The sequence below is a fragment of the Mobula birostris genome, chromosome 26 (genome assembly GCF_030028105.1).
Source record: "Mobula birostris isolate sMobBir1 chromosome 26, sMobBir1.hap1, whole genome shotgun sequence".
NCBI classification, from domain to species: Eukaryota; Metazoa; Chordata; class Chondrichthyes; order Myliobatiformes; family Myliobatidae; genus Mobula; species Mobula birostris.
Window position 1 is genome coordinate 32,901,362 of NC_092395.1, and position 22,961 is coordinate 32,924,322.

At 38.6% G+C, this 22,961-nt stretch overlaps 1 protein-coding gene across 2 annotated transcripts in view; it reads left to right on the top strand.

The window, feature by feature from the left end:
* Nucleotides 1–22,961, top strand: part of wdr18 (WD repeat domain 18) — a 190,118-nt gene that overhangs the window by 24,021 nt on the left and 143,136 nt on the right. For both annotated transcript variants that reach the window (XM_072244516.1, XM_072244518.1), the window contains exon 4: nucleotides 1,302–1,443. In XM_072244516.1, coding sequence (XP_072100617.1) covers nucleotides 1,302–1,443 — 142 coding nt within the window. The remainder of the gene's footprint in view (nucleotides 1–1,301; nucleotides 1,444–22,961) is intronic.

Consider the following 22,961-nt stretch of genomic DNA (forward strand, 5'->3'; position numbering starts at 1 on the left):
CCATCTAGCAAACATGTGCCGTGAAGTGCGGAAAGGGCATCCCTTGCGTCGAAGCTTGGTCTGGCCATTCACTGCAACAGAACTTCCCCCAGCCGTCTTGGACCCCACCATGCTACTGGATCTGGGAGGGGATGTTGAGAGGGTGGGTCTGGACCTGTGCAACCCCCTACTCAGCTAAAATCCACTCACGCACACGTTGTTCATTTCTGAGGAGTGGGGTACCACCCCACTAACTGACTGAAAGGAACCATCATCATCCTATGGGAGGGAGGGAGGGAGAGAGAGAGAGAGAGAGAGAGATTATACTTCTATTATTAGGAAAGCAAGGATCACATGTAAGTAAGAAATAGTGCTCATCCCTTTTCCTTAAAAAAACAAGTCCATAATTATTGTTAGTAGTTCATTAACTATTGATAATCTGTGCTCAAAATTACCATGGCATGTGTGAGAATTTTTTTTTAGAAATATCACCATTTGTACTCATGCACTTAAAAAGATTTACCACCCCTGGTGTAAAACACAAGTTACGTCACAGCTGGAGTGCTATTTGTGACGGTGCCTGATCACCAAAATGGCAGGCTATCTGCTAATAGAATTAGAAGGACCAAGTTCCAAGTTATCATCATAACGAGTTGTCCTATTTGTCAGCATCTGAAAAATCTACAGTTTAGCAACTTCTGTTGAACTCAATCCTTCTCTCTATTAAGTATTTCTCACAGTAGGATATTCTCCTTTCATTATAGTGAACGATGAGAAGTCTTAATGAAAATTAATAGGTGTAATTGTGGAATTGTGAGTTCCTGCTGCTATAAATTTCACTGGTATCAGTTGCTGAGCATTTGGCAAAAGTTGGCGATTGTTCCTGTTTGATCCTCTTCTGATTTCAGTTTTGCACTAACTAATTTGCTTCAAATGCAGTATTCAGACTTAATTTAAAGTGGGTTGCTTGGCAATAACTTCTATGTAAATGTCGAATTTTCTTTTAAGTAAAAAGTCAAGAGACAAATTTAGATGAAGGACCAGTAGCTCACTTGATGTGATCCTTCCGGAGCACAACTGAATTATTTTGATTTTGATCTTGACTGTCTTGTCTTGGAAGTCCAATAACATTATTGAGCATTCTCTTTGTCAAGTACTTTTGTCTGTCAGAAACCATCTCCTTTCATCCCTGGGCCTATGCCATGTTGTGCTGCTGCCCTTGTATTTGTACATTTAAATTTTGTTCCTATTTTATATTGTGTTTACTGATGCTGTATAGATCAGAATAAGTTAGTGAAGTGCTAACTTTATTTTCTAATTAGTCTTTTGCAGATCAGCTATACTCGTGTTCCTGAACCCCAGTATGTCTGGTCTCGTCATACCTTGCCAGTGACAGACATACACTGTGGAGTTGGAGGTCCCCTGTCTCGTGTTGCAACAGCATCTCTTGATCAAACTGTTAAAGTGAGTTTGTTCTTTTTTAAAGCTTTAATATAATGTTATTGCTTTAGTTAAAATAAATTGAATAAAACATTCAACTGAAAAATTGTCTCTTTGAAACACAGATGTTATTAACTTAAAATTACATCTTTCTTTTTCTGTGGTTCACAGTATGAATTTTTGTCCATCAGAATGCAGGAAACATACCAACTATTTTGTGCATGGCAGGATGATCCAGGATGTTCTTTTGTTTTGAGGGTGTTGGTTGGAGAAGGAATATTGATCAACACTGGACTTGTGTTTTGTTTGAAATTGATAATTTGCATTTTTTAATGGTGGCAAGACTGAATGAGTCATCCAAGGAAGATAAGATTTTTAAAAAATTACTTAACATTAAAGACACTTGTAATTGGAATCTTATTCTTTGCCTATTTGTGCCATAATCCACAGAATGTGTGATAATGTTTCAAAGGTAAGACTTGAAAAGCAAGGTTAAGACGACAAGATATATCGTGAGTTCTATGATCTTTGTAAGTAAGTACAATAAATATCCATATCATGTCATCGTTTGGCCTTTAAAGGGTATCACAGATATATAATAACAAAAGATACAAAACATTTATTTTATTTCTTGAGTATAATACTGAATTAAATAAACTAATAAAATCCAGAAGATAAAACATGTTGGCTAGGCTCGTTCAAATTTGCATGCTTTTTGAAAGAGTTCTGGAGGATGATAATAGTGGCTTAATTGAACAATAATTTGCTGGAGAAAATAAAAATTATCAGTGTTAGAAACCAGCCAGATAGCTGTTATAACTATATTTCAAAAGTGAGGTGGAGAATATCCTTGGTATTGTATACCAGTCAGATAGGGAATCTCTACAACTTTCTTCCACTTTGCCAGACTTTAAGAAGTCTAAAGTTTCAAAGCAGTAATGGGGATGAAAAACAACTGGCAGCAACCTCTGTGTTTACACTGGAATGTTGAGTTCTAAGTTACTGTATGTACCAAACTGTCGACATTTGTGTACTTGCTCATATTTTCTCTTAGTCAGGGCCCTGCAGGGTATTTTCAGTAAGAAAGTGCAACATATTTTTTGGTGAGGAAGACAAGTGTATATTAAAACTTTGGATACTTAAATTTTGTAAAGTAGCAGAAACAGCTGAAAGTGAAAAAATATTCAGTAGTACGCCAATAAGTTTGCAAAGAGAGCAACTAGTCCTAGGTTTTATTTTTACAGGGATGCAACTGAAAATTGGAGGAGCTTTTTTTTTAAGCTCGTACTGAACTTTGGTTAAAGTAATTGCAGTTTTGGCCTCTGCGCATCAATCTTGCAAATGGATTTTATAATCAGAGCTGTGAGATTATGCTGATGAACACAAGATGGCACTGGTGACAAACGCGATGTTTTGCGGGCAGCTAACAAAACGAATAATAGTAACAACTTTATTTATAGAGCACTTTTTATACAAGTAATATAGTTCAAAGTGCTTTACAATGGGATACAACTTCAAGTATAAAAATAAATATAAATATGAAAAAACATGAAAATAAAAGACAAAAAGATGGTAAGTTAAAAGCAAAGTTAAGTAGGTTTGAGCTGCTGTTTAAAAGTGCTAACTGTGTATGCATCCCTTATAGTTTTAGGTATTGGATTCCACAGTTTAGTAGTGTAGTTTTAAAAAAAGCTGTTCTGTCAACGATTTTTTGAGGGATATTGTTTCAAGGAGTTTATCTCTTTTGCCTTTGGGACTAACCAAAAGTATTTCAGTGTATTCTTCATTTAGTTACTACTAACTATTCTACTAAATATACCTTTCCTGGACCTCAATTACTGCAGTTTCAGCCAGTAATTTCCCTTTGGGAGTTGTGCTTTTGAACCATCTGGTGATCTAGTGTTTTTGCGGTATCTTGAAGTATTTGGCAAACTGTATTCTTGAGAATTCTGGTATGGCTGTGGCAACCATTGCTGGAGTAGACATCAGACAGATTGAAACTTTGGGCTGGAATGAAGTGGAGGGGCCCGAACCAAAGAGCAAAAAAAAACAATGTTTAGTCATTTAAGCACAGTGCTAGATTAAAAAGATTAAGGTGTTGAGGCCGAACCGGAGCTCAGCTTAATTCTCCTTATCAGCCAGAATCCCCCACCTGAAACCTACCTATTGCCCGCTCTTCGCACTGACACTATCGGGTGGGAGGTGCAGGAACCGAGTCCCTCGCTGCTAGGTTCGAGAGCAGTTGTTGCCTTGCAGCCATTGGCTGAACTTGGCTTGCCGCTGGACTGACTGCAACTATGGACTAACCTGTGGGGATTCAGCGGTTCATGTTCTATGTTTACTTTTTGTTGTTTGCATGATTTCTTCTTCTTTTCATATATTAAACGTTTGACCGTCTTTGTTGCGTGGGATTTTTCGTGGATTCTATTGTGTTTCTTGGTTTTATGGCTTCCTGGAAGAAGATGAATCTCAAGGTTGTATACTTTGTGCTTTGAACTTTTGATCCTTGAATACATGATGCATTAGTTGTCACAAGAAGTGAAAGGTGACACGATGAGTAACTTCTAAACTATCAAGGATTCTGTGATGCAGAACATTTTTACTTGTGGGGAAGAGAGGAACTAGAAGCATCACGAGAAGATTGCCATCAAAAAATTAAATGGTGAATGGATGAGGAACTTCTTTAGTGAGACTACAGTGAGAAAGCAGCTGCCATAGGAAATTAAAAATCAGCCATCTAGACCTGGGAGAGAAGATTGTGCTAGTTGCTTTGATTAGGAAAGTTAGATGGAGGAGGCTTGAGAGAAGCATAGATGCCAGCACAGGGTAGTAGAATCAATTGACTTCTTTCTGTGCTGTATATTCTACATAAATGAATTTGTCTTTCCTTCATTTCTATTTAAAATTATGCTGAGTAAACAAATAACTGCTGCTGCTCACAGAAATGTTTAAAGGTACTCAATAAGCCCTGTATGTATTTGTGCCCTGCCAAGGTGTCAAAGTGGCAACTGCTTGGATTGTTAGATCAAGTCTTATTAGCTTTCTAGTTAGACTAGAAAAAATAGCTTTGCAGTTAACTCTCACGGACTCTCAAAAGCCCCTCGTCACTGTGGATTTACTCTTTGGATTCACTAACACAGTACAAAGTTAGATCCCAGACTAATTCTTTTAACCAAGCTTTACCCTTGACTTACATTAATAATAAGATCCCATGGACATATTCCAAGAAGAGTACTTTATATCATATTTTTTAAATTTTTTGAATATTTTGCAGATTTGTAAAGTCTAAATTTCAGAACTTATTTCGGAATCAAGGTTGAAATCAGCCTTTTCAAAGTTCAAAGTAAATTTATTATCGAAGTACATATAGAGCCCTGAGATTTGTTTTCTTGCAAGCAGAAACAGTAATTCCAAGAAACACAGTAGAATCAATTAAAGATCATGCCCAACAGGACAGACAAAAAGCCAGTGTGCAAAACAACAAACTGTGCAAATACAAAAGAGAAAAAAAAGATAAATAAGCATTAGATATAGAGAACATGAGGTAAAGAATCCTTGAAAGTGAAGCTCAATTAAGATAAAAAGAATAAGTAAAAGTCGTAGAAAAAGTGAAATAATTGACTATGTGGAAGATGTTGCTCGAGGAATCTTTCGCTAGCGCCATCTTGATCAGAAATGTGAGCGAAGTTATTCCCTCTGGTTCAAGAGCCTGATGGTTGAGGGGTAATAACTGTTCTTGAACCTGATATGGGTCCTGAGACTCCTGTACATTCTTCATGATAGTAGGAGTGTGAAGAGAACCTGGCCTAGTTTGTGGGGAGTCTTTGATAATGGATGCTGCTTTCCTATGACAGTGCAAGATGTAGGTGTGCTCATTGGTGAGGAGGGCTTAACCTGTGATGGATTGGGCTGTATCCACTACTTTCAGTATGATTTTCTGTTCAAGGGCATTGGTGTTCCCATACCAGGTGTGATGCAATGTCAGTATATTCTTCATCACCCTTCTATAGAAGTTTATCAAAATTTTGGACGTCATGCAGAATCTTGGCAAACTTCTAAGGAAGTAGAGCACACTTTGGGTGAGAATGCTCATTCTATGATATATAGTGCAAAAAGAGAGCAAAATATTGAGGTAGTGTTCATGGGTTCATGAACTGTTCAGAATTCTGACAGGAGGGGAAGGAGCTGGTTCCTAAAACATTAACTGTGTGTCTTCAGGCTCTTGCACCTTCTTCCTGATGGACAGTGAAGACCTTTCAAAATGGATGCTGCCTTCTTGAGGCATTGCATTTTGAAGGTGTCCTCGATGGTGGGGAGGCTAGTGCACATGATGGAGCTAGTTGAGTCTGCAACTCTCCACAGCTCTATTCGATGCTGTACAGTGGTACCTCCATACCAGACTGTCAGAATGCTCTCCACTGTACATCTGTAGAAATTTCCTACAGCCTCTGGTGACACACCAAATTTCCTCAAATTCCTAATGAAGTGTAGTTGCTGGCATCCCTTCTTCGTGATTGCATCAGTGTGCTGGTGATCAGTTATACTTGTGCTTCTGTACAAAATAGCCTGCATTCAGAAGAGTAAATTAATTATCTGTCTGTTTTTATTATATAAATGTTCATTGAATGAAAATTCTAGACAGAATTATCAATTATTAAATCCAATGTCTCTCCAGAAAAAAATCTGCAATATACAGCATTCATGTCCTGAATTAGTTGCCTATGAAATAGTTATGAAATGTAGTCACTTTTTATGATGTAGAAAATGTGGCTTATATGGTAAATGTATTTCTTCTGCCAAAATAACCGTTGGTTTCCTAATGTGTAAAATAGCAACACTATTATAGGATGTTTCATCAAAGACTTAATAGACATTTCTGTTTGTAATATGAGACATTATAGTGTGAAAAGATTTTTATCACAGTTGAAGATCAGCTAGGCTAACCTTGAGAATAATTGCAATACCTTGAAATTTGATGCAATGATTATTAAAACGGGAAAGAGAAGCAACGTTTATTTCAGGTCTGAGACACTGTCAGAACTGAGAAAGGGAAAACAAATTAGTTTTCATTAGCGGAGTTGGGGAGGGATGGGTACACTGCAAAGACCATAAGATAAAGGAGCAGAAGCAGGCTATTCGGCCTATCAAGTCTGCTCTGTCATTCAATCATGGGCTGATCCAACTCTTCCAGTCATCCCTACTCCCTTGCCTTCACCCCATAGCCTTTGATGCCCTGGCTAATCAAGAATCTATCTATCTCTGCCTTAAATACACCCAGTGACTTGGCCTCCAGAGCCACTCATGGCAACAAATTCCACAGATTTGCCACCCTCTGACTAAAGTAATTTCTCCACACCTCTGTTCTAAATGGACGTCCTTCACTCCTGAGGTTGTGCCCTCTTGTCCTAGACTCTCCTACTTTGCCATATCTAATCTGTTCAGGCCTTCTAACATTCGGAATGTTTCTATGAGATCCCCCCTCATTCTCCTGAACTCCAGGGAATACAGCCCAAGAGCTGCCAGATGTTCCTCATACAGTAACCCTTTCATTCCTGGAATCATTCTCGTGAATCTTCTTTGAACCCTCTCCAATGTCAGTATATCCTTTCTAAAATAAGGCACCCAAAACCGTGCACAGTCCTCCAAGTGTTGTCTCACGAGTGCCTTGTACAGCCTCAACATCACATCTCTGCTCCTATGAAATGAATGGCAACATTGCATTCGCCTTCTTCACCACTGACTCAACCTGGACGTTAACCTTTAGGGTATCCTGCACAAGGACTCCTAAGTCCCTTTGCATCTCTGCATTTTGAATTCTCTCCCCATCTAAATAATAGTCTGCCCATGTATTTCTTCCACCAAAGTGCATGACCATATACTTTCCAACATTGTATTTTGTGTGCCACTTCTTTGCCCATTTTTCTAAACTATCCAAGTCTCTGCAGGCTCTCTGTTTTCTCAACACTACCCACTCCTCCACCTATCTTTGTATCATTGGCAAATTTAGACACAAATCCATGAATCTCATAGTCTAAATCATTGACTTAAATCGTAAAAAGCAGTGGTCCCAACACCGACCCCTGTGGAACTCCACTGGTAACCAGCAGCCAGCCAGAACAGGATCCCTTTATTCCTACTCTGTTTTCTGCCGATCAGTCAATGCTCCACCCATGCTAGTAACTTCCCTATAATTCCGTGGGCTCTTATCTTGCTAAGCACTGTCAAGGTGAATAAGGTGAATCCGAATCTCATTGTATCAGTTAGAAGCAGATTTTGCTTGAATTATTCTAACTCTTGTCCTGGATTTCTCAGTATCACAGTCTTGATTCCTAAATTTAGAGATGATAGTTTAGAGTTCTATGCAAAAAATCCCAGTAATTATTTTAATTTCTCTGCCTTCTCTTCTGGCCAGAAATCTCATCTCCTTGAATAACATCCCTTCTTTTCCTCATTCACTCTTCACAGTTCCTTCAAAATTCACTACAGGTCTGCAATTCATTGTGGGATTTGATGAATATATTTATGATTTAGTAATTTCTAAAAATGTCTTTTTTACAGCAGTTTTCATTATCTCTGGATTTTCTTGTACTTTACAGCAAATTAAGTGCCTCTTGAAGTATATTCACTAAGAATGTAGCTGCTAATTTGTGTATGGAACAGCAATATGATGATGAATGTTATTCTTCATTGCTGTTCTTAAGAGCAATGCCACGTGGACATTCTTATGTATCATTCAAGGAATGGCATTTCTAATGGTGGAAGAGTTCCCCACTAATTTGCCAGCCTAGCTTTTTGTCCTCAAGTCTGTTGAGTGGGGTTTAAATGAACAGCCTTCTTTTTCCAAGGCAAAATAAGCTCTAGATAATTTCAAATCTTAATGTTTCATTTTGCCCAGTTGTCATTGTGTCTGCTACATACCCCTTTTTTCTTAAAAGAAAAAGCAGTTGATACTAGCTCACTAAATCAGGCAAATGAATTGGGATAAAATCTAAACTAGATAGCACAGCGAATAATGAAATTGATTTTAAAAAAGTCTAGTTAAAAAATTTATATGGGCATATCTCCATTTTTGGAGTGTCAAAGTACTTCATATTCAAGGGTTATTTCTGTAATGTAGTCATTATTGTGTAGAAAACAACAGTAGCTGGCGAAACAAAATTAATCTTTCATTTAAAGCAGGGGTTCCCAACTTGGGGTCCACAGATCCTTTGCTTAATACCATGGAATGAAAAAGGGTTGGGAAGCCATAATTTAAAGGGAGGAATGTAGACCTGAATGTACACCTTTCAGCATATTTTCCAACTTCTGTTAATGTCAGCTACAATGGCAGTTGAAGTTGCTTTTAAAATTCTCATCTGAAAGCCTGTTCCTGTGATTTCTTAGACTGCTCTTAAGAATTAAACTCAGTTAAGAGCTAGGTTATATTTTCTAAGCTCTGCAGATTTGCTGTGTTCAGTTGAGTTCAGTTTAGTTGAGTTTTTTGTTTTTACTTAACTAGGTGCAACCTGAGTATTTCCTACAAGTGATTGTCTACCCACCTTGACTCCAGACATCCTGTTGGGTTCCATGTTGATTTTCATCAAAATGTTTCTATTCATGATGTCATATGATGAATGATTCTGATGATGGCTCACTTCTTGTTTTAAGTTGATTAACTCTGTGTTATCATTGTACTTAAAGTCTGGGTATGGATGAGTTACAGTTTCCTCCAGTTGGGTATGAGGAAAATGAATATTGTTACTTTATTCCACATAGCACACCATCACAGCATGTGCCCTTCTCAACCTCTGCCTCTGGCTGAATCAGATTCTTAACAATATTGCTCATCTTCCTGACCCTGAGCTAAATTTCTGACTCCTTACTGCCTTCCAGTGGAAAATTGGGGTATGCTGTTAGAGCAAAGTTCAAAGTAAATTTATTATTGAGTTAGGAGATTTGAGATAATATTGACTGGATAACTAACTTTTGACAACATGTTTGAGTAGCAGTTCACGTAACTAGAAGAATAATTAGAAGAATAGTTGAGGAAAAATTATTGGTAAGGATATAGGGGAAGAGCAGACAGCTGGATTAATTGCTTTAGTAGGAGCTGGGACAGATTAATGTGGGTGAAAGGCCTCTTTCCATGCTTAATTTTTTGGGGTGTTTGTGAATATTGATATTGGCCGTCATTTATTGCCTTTTCCTGAGAAGGAGTAAACCACTGCAGTGAAACATATAGAAGAGTAGATCCCTTAAGACTGCTTAGTCTGCAAATAACATGATGTTCATGGAGGTGGAAAGCGTGTAGTGAGGGATGCTTTAGATCTTGTTGAGCACGATTCTGAAATATTAATACCAAAAGCAGAGTGGGAGAATACTGAAGGGTTTAGCATTCTTGAAATTCAATAGATTACTGGACTCCAGTAAAATTATATTCTAGGCTGTTATGAGACTGAGGCAGAAACCACAAAGCTCTTGTTGTATTATTTGAAAATGATGGAAATGCTAGACTGTGCAATTTATAGTCCAGACAGCCTGATGTAGGTTGTGTACACATTGAGATACAATTTAAATCAACATTTGGAAAGACATGGATTAATCAAACACAGTCACCCTACATTTGTTGTGTGAAAGATATGTCCGGTAAATTTTACAGAAATTATTTGAGCAATAAACATGAGATCTGGGAGGGTGGGGGAGAGGGGAGACAGTGCATTTAACATGATCTACGTGGATTTTTAGTAACTAGTTTCTGATCAGTCTTTCATAAGAAGCTTATAAGCCCACAAGATCCGAGGGAAAGAGGCAGTTTGCCGTAATAGTGGTGCTATTTGCAATGGGATACAGTAGTATGCAGTGCTAGTCTGCCTTTCTTTTTCTAGTATATAACAGTAATTTACACTTAAATGTAGGAGGCATGATGAGGGAGTTGAAGATTTGCGTGAGGAAGAAATCATATCACTGGATAGGTGGGATGGGAAGGTAACTGACACATGGAATTCATCCCAAAGGTGAATGAGGAATGCATCTGGGGTCAGCAAACAAGAGTAAGTAATGCATAGTGACTGGTGTGATATGAAGGAATAGAAAATCCTATATATGTAAATACATTCATCTGATCTAAGTGATGGAATACTTTATGGGAGCACCTTTACCAGAAAAACTGTAGTTATTCCAGAATATGTCTCACCACAACCAACTCAAGGATAGTTGAAAGGTGAGACATGAACACTTATTATCAGTGATGCCTACATCCGGAAAATGCTTTTAAAAAAATTCTGTGTTGCATTGCAGGGAGGTTTAGTCGTTAATAAAAGATATGGTGTACAACCTGGCCAAGGCATGACTCCAACTAAAATACATTTTAGAGTTTAGATCACTTGCAGGAAGTATGTGATAGAAGAGATTCTTCAGAATGGAACAATGTACTGTTGAAGAAAAATTGACTAGACTAAAGTTGCTTTCTTTAGAACAGAGGTGGCTAAGTAGAGATTTAGAAGTTCAATGTAAAGTTATTATTGAAGTACAGATATGTCACCATATACAACCCTGAGATTAATTTTCTTTGTAAGCATACTCAATAAATCTATAATAGAATAATAACCATAACAAAATCAATGAAAGAATGTGCCAACTTGATCCAATAAAGCTGAAAACTGAGAATAGAAAGATGGCACTGAGCTGATATGTCCACCGATGACATGGCTCAGGCTTGCTTGTTTTTTTTTTCAGGTTCATGTGGGTAGTTTTGGGGACAGAGCAGGATGTTTGACTAGGTTAGGTCTAGTGACAAAGCTGAATGGGAGTTAGGGTCAGAGGCAGTAAATGACGAGCCTAGGCTGGAGCTGGTGTTCAGAGTCCAGGTTGGAGCACTCCTCAGTTGAAGGACAGTGATCCTGGAGTTGGCAGGCACTGAGGAGACTAGCAACCCCCAGGTCAGCGAGTCCCGGGTTGGCAGTCTGTACTCGGCGGGAGTCACATGAGGCTGTGAACCCCTAGGTCACCAGGGTCGGAGGTCTGTGCAAGTCTCCGGAAGATGAGGCCCGAAGTTCGAATCTGTGATCAGCAAGTCGTGGGGTCAATACCAGACATCAGTGATGTCTGGATGGGAAAGCTAAAGGTTGAAGTCCAGAGAATGGTGAGTACTGTGGTAGAAGCCTGAAGTCACTGAGTCTGGAGGAGAGGACTTCCGGTTAAAGATGGCGCTGCTGAAACACAGTGATGACTTGTTGATAACAAACAAAACAAAAAAAAACTGTATTAATCGCACTTTTTTCAGATATAATGACTGTCTTTAACTTTCCTTTCAGAGTTGAGTTGTTGAACTGCCTGTGTGGCCTGGTATTTTTGTGGTGTGAACTGAAGTCTCGAAGGTGTAGTCTGGTTGTGGTGAGGCCAAATTGGAAAGATCGGGTATGGGTTGAATCGAGTCCGTGGGGCCTGGGGCCGAGAGCATTTTGAAGCAGCAGGGCTTAGGTCCGACTGCGAGGAATGACCCGAGGTTTGGACGATTTAAGCATCAAGCCAGATTAAAAATGTCAAATGAAAGTGCGAGGGACGGGCCGGTTCAGCTTGCTGCTCTGCTGGGTTTACTTGTCTCTGCACTGAACTGAGGCTGTGGCTATTGCAACTAGTAGGCTCCTCAATCGGCTGCTGTGATGACTGGCTTGGTGGCTGTGGACTCACTTTCATGAACTTTAGTTCTAAGTGTTATTTGTTTACTTTTATTGTGTGTATGGTTTTTTTTTTGCACATTGGGTGTTTGATGGTCTTTTTATTTAATGGTTCTATTTGGTTTCTTTGTTTTGTGGCTGCCTGTAAGGAGACAAATCTCAGGTTGATAGCATATATACTTTGAACTTTTGAGTCATGAGGGCTGATAAACCCTCCCTCCCCCCATCTCTTTCACCAGGGTTTGAGGTCAGTACAAGTCCAGAAGTTGAGGCCCAAAAGTTAAACCTGTGTTTAGCGAATCCTAACGACGATACCCAGAAGATGCCGATGTTCGAAGTTGGAGGCACGGTGCTTGAGTTTCTAGGGCTAAGGACTGCAGGTCTGAAGGCAGTCTGTCCTGGAGATGCATTCCTTTCTGTTCAAAGTGAATTAATTGATTATCAAAGAACACGTATGTCACCATATATTACCCTGAGATTCATTTCATTTTCTTACGGGCATTCATAGATACAAAGAAGAAACACAGTACAATCAATGAAAAACCATACACGACTAAGACGGTCAAACAACCAATGTGCAAAAGACAACAAACTGTGCAAATACATTAAAGAAAAATAATAATAAACAATAAATATTAATAACAAAAGTATCAGTAACATTTAGTCCTTAGGTTGTGGATCAGTTAAGTGTAGGGGTGAATTAAGCTATTCTCTCTGCTTCAAGAGCCTGATGGTTCAGGGGTAATAACTGTTCCTGAACCTGGTGGTGTGGGTCTTGAAGCTTCTGTACCTCCTTCCTGATGGCGACAGTGAGAAGACAGCGTAGCCTGGATGCGGGGGGCCTTGATGATGGATACTGCTTTCCTGTGATGCGTTCCTTATAAATATGCTCAATGGTTGGGGGGGTGGGCTTTATCTGTGATGGACTGGGCCATATCTGCTACTTTTTGTAGGTTTTCTCTTCAAGGGCATTGATGTTCCAGGCCATGTTATTTTATCATTGTTGTTGTTTGTGTTTTTCTGCTGAAGGTGCTACGTTGGCATTGGAATGTGTGGTGACCCTTAGATGTGTTGGTTGTTAAAGCAAACAATGCGTTTCACTCTATGTTTTGATGTACTTGTGATAAGTAAATCTGAATCTGAATAAATCTGAATCTAGTAAATTGGGATAAGGTTTGATCACCCTTTTCACCAGTGTCAATATGGTGGGTTGAAGTGTCATTTCCTGTGGAGCACATTTCCACAATTCTTTCGTGGCATGTATCATAGTTGATTTCAGCTCCACATGCAGGACAAAACACTCACCATTGGCCATTCCTCAGTATGAATGGCTAACATCTACACACTGGTACATTGCTGTTTTAAAATATGTACGGATGAACTAGTAAATTTTATTTACTCAGAGGGGTAAGTTTTTTACTTGAAGTTGTGGATGCCTGAAATGCACTGCCTAGTATGGTGGTAGAGGCAAATACATTAGAGGCTTTTAAGGGACATTTGGTTAGGCACATGGTTGGAAAGAAGATGGAGGGATATGGACATGTAGGTAAGAGAGATCAGTGTTTGGGTGTTTTTGATTTACTTTATAGCTGGCATGACATTGTGGGCCGAACAGCCTGTTCTTGTGCTGTACTGTTCTAGTAGTGATCGTAATATGGTAAAATTACACTGCAATTTGAGAGAGAGAGAAGCTAAAGTATGATGTATCAGTATTACAGTGGACTAAAGCGAATTACAGAGGCATGAGCAAGGAGCTGACCAAAGTTGATTGGATGGGGACAGTAGCAGGGACTACAGCAAATCAGCAATGGCTTGATTTTCTAGGAGCAGTTTGGAAGGCACAGTGCCGATATATCCCAAAGAAGCAGTATTCTAAAGGCAGGATAATACAACAGTGGCTGACAAGGGAACTTAAAGCCAATATAAAAACAAAAGAGAGGGCATATAACAGAGCAAAAATTAGTGGGAAGTCAGAGGATTGGGAAACTTTGAAAAACAAACAGAAAGCATCTAAGGTGATGGGTGAGGGGAGGAAGATTAAATATGAAGGTAAGCTAGCCAACAATATCAAAGACAATACCAAATTTTTTCCAGATATACAAAGAGTAGATGAGAGGTGAGAACTGATACTGGACCACTGAAAAATTATGTTGGAGAGGTAGTAAAGGGGGACAAGGAAATGGTGGATGAACTGAATAAGTATTTTGTGTCAGTCTTCACTTTGGAAGACACTAGCAGTATGCAGAAAAATTTGGGAGTGTCAAGAGGTAGAAGAGAGTGTAGTTGCTATTACTATGGAGAATGTGCTTGGGAAACTGAAGGTCGATAAGCACCTGGACCAGTTGGACTACCCCCTTGGGTTCTGAAAGATGTAGCTGAAGAAATTGTGGAGGTATTTATAATGATCTTTTAAGAATCATTAGGTTCTGGAATGGTTCTGGAGGACTGGAAAATTGCATATGCTACTCCACTCTTCAAGAAGGGAGGAAAGCAGAAGAAAGGAAATTATAGGCCAGTTAGCCTGACCTCAGTGGTTGGGAAGATGTTGGAGTCAATTGTTAAGGATGTGGTTTCGGGATAAATAGGCCAAAGTTAGCATAGTTTCCATAAGAGAAAATCTTGCCTGACAAATCTGTTAGAACTCTTTGAAGAAATAACAAGCGGGATAGACAAAGGAGAATTGGTGGATGTTGTGAACTTAGATTTTTAGAAGGCCTTTAACAAGGTGTCACATGCGGGGCTGTGTAACAAGAGCCCATGGTATTATTGGATAGATGATTGGCTGAATGGCAGGAGGCAAAGAGTGTGAATAAAAGGAGCCTTTTCTAATTGACTGCTGGTGACTAGTGGTGTTCCACGGGGGTCTGTGTTGGGATCACTTTTTGTGTTGTATGTCAATGATTTGAATGATGGAATTGATAGCTTTGTGGCCAAGTTTGCAGACGAAGTTAGGTGGAGGCGCTGGTAGTGTTGAGGAAGCAGGGAGTCTGCAGAAGGACTTGGACGGATTAGAAGAATGGGCAAAGAAGTAACAGATCGAATACAGTGTCAGGAAGTGTATGGTCGTGCACTTTGGCAGAAAGAGTAAAAGCATAAACTATTTAATAAATGGGGAAAAAATTCAAAAATCAGAGGTGCAATGGGACTTGGGAGTCTTTGTGCAGGATTTCTTAAAGGTTAATTTCCAGGTTGAATCTGTAGTGAGGAAGGCAAATGAAATGTCAGCTTTCATTTTTGAGAAGACTGGACTATAAAAACAAGGATGTAATGCTGAGGTTTTACAAGGCACTGGTGTGGCCTCACTTGGAGTACTGTGAGCAGTTTAAGCCCCCTTATTTAAGAAATGATGTGTTGTTAATGGAGAGGGTTCAGAGGAGGTTCACGAGAATGATTTCAAGAATGAAAGGCTTATTGTATTAGGCGCGATTGATGGCTCTGGACCTTTACTCACTGGAGTTTAGAAGAATGAGGGGGTATCTCATTGAAACCTATTGAATGTTGAAAGACCTCGATAGAGTGGATGTGGAGAGGATGTTTCCTGTGGTGGGGAAGTCTAAGACCAGAGAACATAGCCTCAGAATAGGGTTGCGTCCTTTTAGAATGGAGATGGGAGGAATTTCTTTAGTTGGAGTGTGGCGAGTCTATGGAATTCATTGCCACAGGCAGTTGTGGAGACCTGGTTATTGGGTGTATTTAAGGCGGAGGTTGATAGGTTCTTGATTGGTTAGGGCATGAAAGGTTACAGGGAAAAGGCCAGGAGAATGGGGTTGAGAAGGAAATGGATGAGCCATGATGAAATGGCAGAGCAGATGTGCCAAATAGCCTAATTCTGCTAATGTATCTTATGGTCTTAAGTCACTTGTACTTTTTCTCAATTTTTCATGTTATAGTGATCCACTTAACCTTCAATAAGCTTGTGTTTTGAGAGGAGCCAGTCAACAAAATTAACAGGGAAGTTGTTCAACCTATGATGCTATATACCAAAACTAATGTTACCCCAACTTCAGTAATTGAGCTGCATTACACAGGAGGCACTTGCATATGTTTTAAAGGCTGAACTCTAAGTTATTGATTCATCCACTGATATAAATTAGAGGAGGCACCTGGCACTCAGTATGTGTAAGATGAAGGTATTCTATCAGCCTGCCTACTGTGCACAATATAACTCTTGACAATAAAGATTAATTGTGAGATGCTGAAAAATGTAGTTCATTTTCACTTCCTATGTGGAGTGATCTCTCACTGAAGGTAAGGGTTGATGATGAAAATCATTACTCCCTTCAAAAGTGCCAGTGCAACTCAATCTGACCAAGGAATAGTGTTTGAAGATCAAGACCCCAAACAGAACACCAAATTTATTTCACGTGGGGTAGCAGTTATTCCGATCCTCCTATTGCATCTGGGGCTTGGGATACCTATTGCAGGCACCTCTGGAGCACTGGAAGGATACCTTTAGAATAGATCCACTGGAATGATAAGCAAACTGATGTTGGCACACTCTTCCAGACCAATGTCCCCAGCATTGACAGCCTAATCCATTCACCAGGACCTTACAAATCCATATAAGGAATCAAAGGATACGCAGCCTCCCAAATTACCCACCTGCCCTTGCTGTCATGCACACCTACCCATTGGTTGGAATGTACAATTTACATATTAACTCATCGGTAACTCAGAAGTGGATGCATGTCATCCCTGATCTCAAGAGAATGCTTAAGCATGATACCGCCCCAAATGTACTATTCATCTGATAACAGTATCATTTACTTTTAAGCCTGATCCTACTATCATTCAGTGCCCTAGTGCTTATTTTTCCAAAAATAAAATCATAGCAATAAAAAAAAAGGAATATCTGAAGGACATATAGCCTCTCAGGCCTGTTCTGCCATTCCATATAAAATCATATCATTCTGATCTTGACCTTCACCTCTGATGTTTCTGTCTTCTTCATATGCATTTTGATACCTAGTAGTCCAAAAATCAATTTATATTTGCCTTAATTATACCTAGTAGTGTAGAATCTAATGCCTCTAATATTTGGTGTGTCTGCAAGTTTTGAATTTACATTTTTGATTCCCAAGGGCAAATATTTCATCTGAAATTGAACAATAATGGCCACAGCACTAATCCCAACAGATACTCTCATCTTTACCGGAGTAACTATTTTTTAAAATCCCTTTTGTAGCCATATTGCTAACTATTTTTGTATTTGTTTATGGTACTCTGACTATGGTTATGTTTATTATAACTGGTTCTTTGTCTCCAGTGCAAAGATCACACTCTAGGAATAGGAAGTATGTGAGAATCTTACAGTGGGTAAAGAAACATTTGTTGGAATGATGGATTTTTTAGAAGAATTTTGGTAATGTGAAGTCACTAAAGATATTAAGATTAACCTTGGAGTACTGCTGAAGGGCATCAGCCCGAAGCATCGACTGTACTCTTCCTAGGTGCTGGCTAGCCTTCTGAGTTCCTCCAGCATTTTGTGTGTGTTGCTCAGATTTCCAGTACCTGCAGATTTTCTCTTGCTTGTGATTGGATTACCTTGGAGAAAAGGCTTTGGGGAAAAAAAGGTTTTTAAGCTGTGGAAAACTATGTTTTATGGGGTAAATATAGTCAAATTGTTTCCATTCACTAGAAGATCTGTAATTAAAATCAGATTTAAAGTAATGAACTAAAGGAATAGCAAATGAGATGTGTTTTAACGTAGTGAATTATGACAATCTGGCAAGCATTACCTACAAGAAAGATGGAAGAAAGGTCATTAGTTTTCAAAAAGGGAACTGGATAAATTCAGTGGAAAATGTATTATTGAAATAGAGCTTGTGAATGAGAATAATTACATGTATTCTTTCCCCCCAGAAATGTCTGCCATAAGCTCTAAGAGAATTGGTTCCTTCTATGTTTTATAATTATTAAAAAAATTGCAGTCAATTTACTTAATGTTCAGGTACGGATTATCGAATCATTTATTTTATTTTACTTTTTTATCTGAACTAAGTCTTGGCACGCTTGTTGCTCGTTACTTCAACTCATCCTCGTATTCCTGCACAGACTTTACTATCCTCTGCCATTGCCATGTTGGGGCCAGGCACAGAGTAGGAGAACAACATCTGATATTCTGCTTGGGTGTCTACAACCTTAATGCAGGAGTCCCCAACCTTTTTAGTCGGCTAAAAGGGGCAGTGACTTAATTGGGCTGAAATGTTTCCCAATTAACTGGAATCCACTGTACAAGGTGCAGAGCAGCTTCACCACAGTATAGTCAGGGATGGAGCACTTCATTTGGAGGAGGGACTAAACAGCCTAGTTTATTTTCCTTGGAGCAGAGAAAGTGGGGTGTGGGGGAACATTCAAAGTATTCATAAATTTGAGGGTGGATAGTGAGATATGAACTATGTTTCCCCTTCTTTGAGATGGTTATGACTAGAGGACATAAGCTTGATAGATAGGAGAATTAGAGAGAATTTGTGGAAAAATCTTTGGATCCAGCAGATGGTTAAAATCTGGATTACCCTCCTAATATTTAAATATTCTAGAAAATGGGAATAGTATCAATGGGTACTTGGTGGTCAATGGAGACAAGGCGTTGAAGGTCTCATTTCTGTGCTGTATCATTACATGACCACCCTTAACTTTGTCTTTGCCCGCTATCAGGCTTTCAGAAATACAGAATTGCTGAGAAGTGTTTACTTTTGAGGCATCGCTGTCTGGCTTCAGGATCCAAGCACCTACTAAATATATGTACTAGTAAATATGTGTGTGGGGACAGGGTGAATAGGAGTTTTTTGGTGGTTAGCTTAGCCATGAAAAGTATCCCTAACTTCCCCATCATGTTCATTTATTATCGCGGAGTTGAATATTGGAACAGTCCTCATCTACAACTGCTTTGGAGTACATTCACTTTGAAGACTACAAATGTTCAATAAACCAGCTACCTGTCTGATTCCTAAGAGTAATAGGGGTTAAGTAATAGATGCTGGTCTTGCCATCATTATTCATATCTTGGCAATAATTACCAATATTGCCAAAAATCTGGAAAAATATTCAGTAAATTTAGATTATTAATGGATTTTGAAACTCAAAGGTACTTGAAGCTTTTGGGATAGTTGATTAATGCTATAATTGAGAATGGTATAATCCTTTTTGCATCATGTTATCCATAATGGCATTTAGCTGCTGCATTCAATTCTGAGAAGCAGAGAAATAATAGCATGAGGAAAATGTTCAGTTCATGTTAATTATTGGACATTCCATTCAGGGTTAGTGGAAAAGTTAAATTTTTCTTTCAGTAATTGATAATTAAATGTAAAATCATGTTATCATGTTAATAACTTAGTGCAGTATAGTAGTTAACAGTGTCATTTTACAGCATCAACAATCATAGCTTCCAGTCACTCTCTGTAAAGGGTTTGTACAGTATGTTTTCCCCATGACTGTGCAGGTTTCCTTTGGGTTCTCTGTTTCCTCCCACATTTGGAGGTGTGTCTAGCTAGAGTTAGTAGGTTTTGGGCATGTTATGTTGGCACCGGACACGTGGCAATACCTGTGGGCCACCCCAGCACAATTGTCGGACTATGCTGGTTGTTTGGGCAAAATGATGTATTTCACTGTATGTTTTGATGTTTCAATGTACATGTGACAAATAAAGCTAATCTTTAAAAAATCTTTTATATAATTTGCATGTAAAATAGAGTAGATACTTCTGCTTGGTAAAATTTTCATAAGTTTCAGTGGTGGGGAGGGGGGGAATGAGAAGTAGACAGTAGGTATCATGATTATTGGTTAATATTTCAGAAAGGTAAATTGACCTCTTAGTCTCCTAAGCCAATGGGATGCTTTTAGGTTATAGAGGAAGGAGAGTTGTTGCAGCACAGTAGGTAGTATAATGTGGACGGTGATAGGCAAGGGTAATAAAGAGGAAGATGTTAAACAGAGCTTGTAAGGAAGGGTGTGAGTATACAAACAAGTATACTTCTGACTAGAGACAGAGCAGAATAGTATGGTAAAAATAATGTAGTATTCAGCATTCATTAAGCCATAAATAGTTGCCTAGTTATTACAGATTAGTGACTAGGATTGGGAATTAAGTATTTTAGGGCATTTAATATTTTGAAGAGATAAGGGTCAGGATTAGTCCTGATAACACTGGACATTAAATTCTTTCAATAGTGTTGCTTCTTCAAAATTTTTTTTTTGTTTATGATAGACTGCTTGAAGATGAACACAAATATAATTTCCAGACTGATTGTATCACGTAAGAATTTGGAGAAAGAACAAATTAACTTTTATTGAATATAATGTGTTTAATTGCATAATAGTGCTGATGCTTTGCAATAGTTCAACTAAGTTAAAAATATTTTGTTAAGGATTTTCATTTGTACTCAGTGTCTGAGGCTTCTTGCTTAAGTGTCCAACAATAATTTGCCAGTATTGATGGATTCCAGTTGCCCTGATATCTTTTCTTCATGACCGCAATGGCCTGGTGAAACCTTTCATCATGCTCGTCACTAACAGCACCAAGATTTGCAGGGAAGAAGTCTAAATGGGAATGCAGAAAATGAATCTTTAGTGACTTGTTGCATTTCATGGTTTTATATGCTTGAAGCATGCTTTCAACCAGCGGCATGTAGTTTGGTGCTCTGTAGATGCCGAGAAAAATTTCAACAACTTCCTTGAATGCCTTCCATGTGATTTTCTCCGGTCCCACTAGAAATTCTTCAAATTGCCTGTCGTTGATGACCTGTTTAATTTGTGGACCAACAAAAATGCTTTCCTTAATCTTGGCATCAGTTACTCTGGGAAGCATCTGTCTCAAATATCAAAATCCTTTGTAGAAATTTTTGTGCCTGGTGATAGCAAATTCCATCCTTACAGTCCTGAACCCAATAATTATTACTAAAACCTGTCCTGCCATGCAGTAGCTGCGCCACCTAAGCATGCCCAAGCATGCCTGGACAAGATAGGAAACTTTCCAGCTTACATTGTAGGCAACATTTTAATTGACTTGAATTATGAATAGAAATAATAAACATATGTGATTTCAAAAAATGGTGCGTGATAGGGAAATCTCATGGTGATTTTCAGTAGCCCTTGTGTGGAGCTAAGGAAGTAATGGAAGTTGTCCTTAGCATGCCCCCACTCCCAAACCAAACAGAATGGTAATGTAGAGCATAGGATAGATTAAGAACAGTGGTAGGCTGGGAAAATACAGTAAAGGGTTAATATGGTAAACAAGCGGTAGTTATAATTTGAAGGAAGACAACAAAAACATACCCCTGATGATAGAAAAGCTCTACAGATAAATGTTCCAGCTGTGGTTAAGACATGAAAGATGCTACTAGATCAAAGGAAAAGGCTGAAAATCTTCCCAAAATGAATTGTAAATTTGAGGTTCAGGAAAATTTCAGAATTCTGCAAAGATGGAGTAATGTATTGACAGGGAAACAAAGTTGAAAGCAAGACAAAAAAAGTAAGTATCTCTCAAAGACCAAGACAAGCAAAGTTACTTTGGTGATGAGATGTCAGAAATTAAATATTTTCTGTCATTTTAGACTCATTCTCCAGTATTTACAGGTGATTTTCTGTGCCACTTTCTGTGAAGATATTCTAGAGTGAATGAGTTTAGAGAAAATAGTCATAAAATAATAGTATAGTAAAAAATGGTATTGTAATAATGACATACCCTTTGCTTCTCATCCTAATTACTTGCTGTATCTGGATGCAAACTAAATGAATTTTGTACTAGGGCATCTGAAGACCAATATCCCTCAATCTATATATAGACATAGTGTTGCTTTTCTACTCTCTGTTCCCAAGTGGATGGCCTTAGTTTTTTTTTACATTCTCTCTGCTGTCATCTCACTTATTCACTTAATGTTTCTTTATCTCCCCAAAACCTCTCTGCATACTCCTCAGAGTCCACACATTACAAACTAGATATTTTCAGCAAACTTAGATATGTTGTATTTAATGCTGTCATCCAAATCATTGATTTGGATTGAACAGCTAGGGGCCCTATCACTAATCCCTATTACCCCAAGTGATCATAGCATCTCAACCATAAAATAACTTGTTTGTTTTTATCTTCTGTTTATGGCTGTTAAATAGTTGTCAGTCCTCAGTACATATTCATATCTTAATTTTGTAAAATAGTTTCCTGTGAGGTAATGTACTGAAGTTTGAAATAGACAGTGCCTGCAAAAGGATATGGATAAGTGAGCGGGCAAGAAGATGGATGTTAGTGTATGATATAGGAAAATGTGATATTATCCAATTCTACTTTGGAAGGAAGAATGGAAAAGGAGACTATTGCTTAAATGGAGTGAAACTGCAGAATATAAGGTGCACAAAGGAGTCTGGAGTTCCTTGTATTTGAAATAATAAAATCAACAGCCTGGTACTTGGAGCACGTTTTCCTTCATTGAGGGAAGAACTTTGGGGAGTAGTTTCAGAATAAGGGGTTTGCCCATTTCAGGCGTTCCTTAGTTTCTTGCCTTGGGTAATTTTTTGGAATTCTCTGTCCCAGAGAATTGCGGTGGCAGAGTCATTGAATATATTCAAGGCAAAGATTTGACAGACTTTTGAACTACAAAGGAATCCAGAGTGATGAGGAGAGAACAAACGTTGCGGGAGGAGGGGCTGAGGGGCATGGGCATGGCGATGTTAAGACCAGGATTGAATCAGCATCGATATTGTTAAGTGGAGGCTATGGCTTGGGTTCATTGGCATCTATTTTGATTTACATCTAGGATAAATATAATACTTGGAATCGGCTTTGGCTGTTCTTCATACATACGGATCAAATGTATTGGGTAATTTGAATGTGATGATAGAGGAAAAGTCATGTAGATTTTTAATATTTTTATTTAGAAATCATTTCTAAAG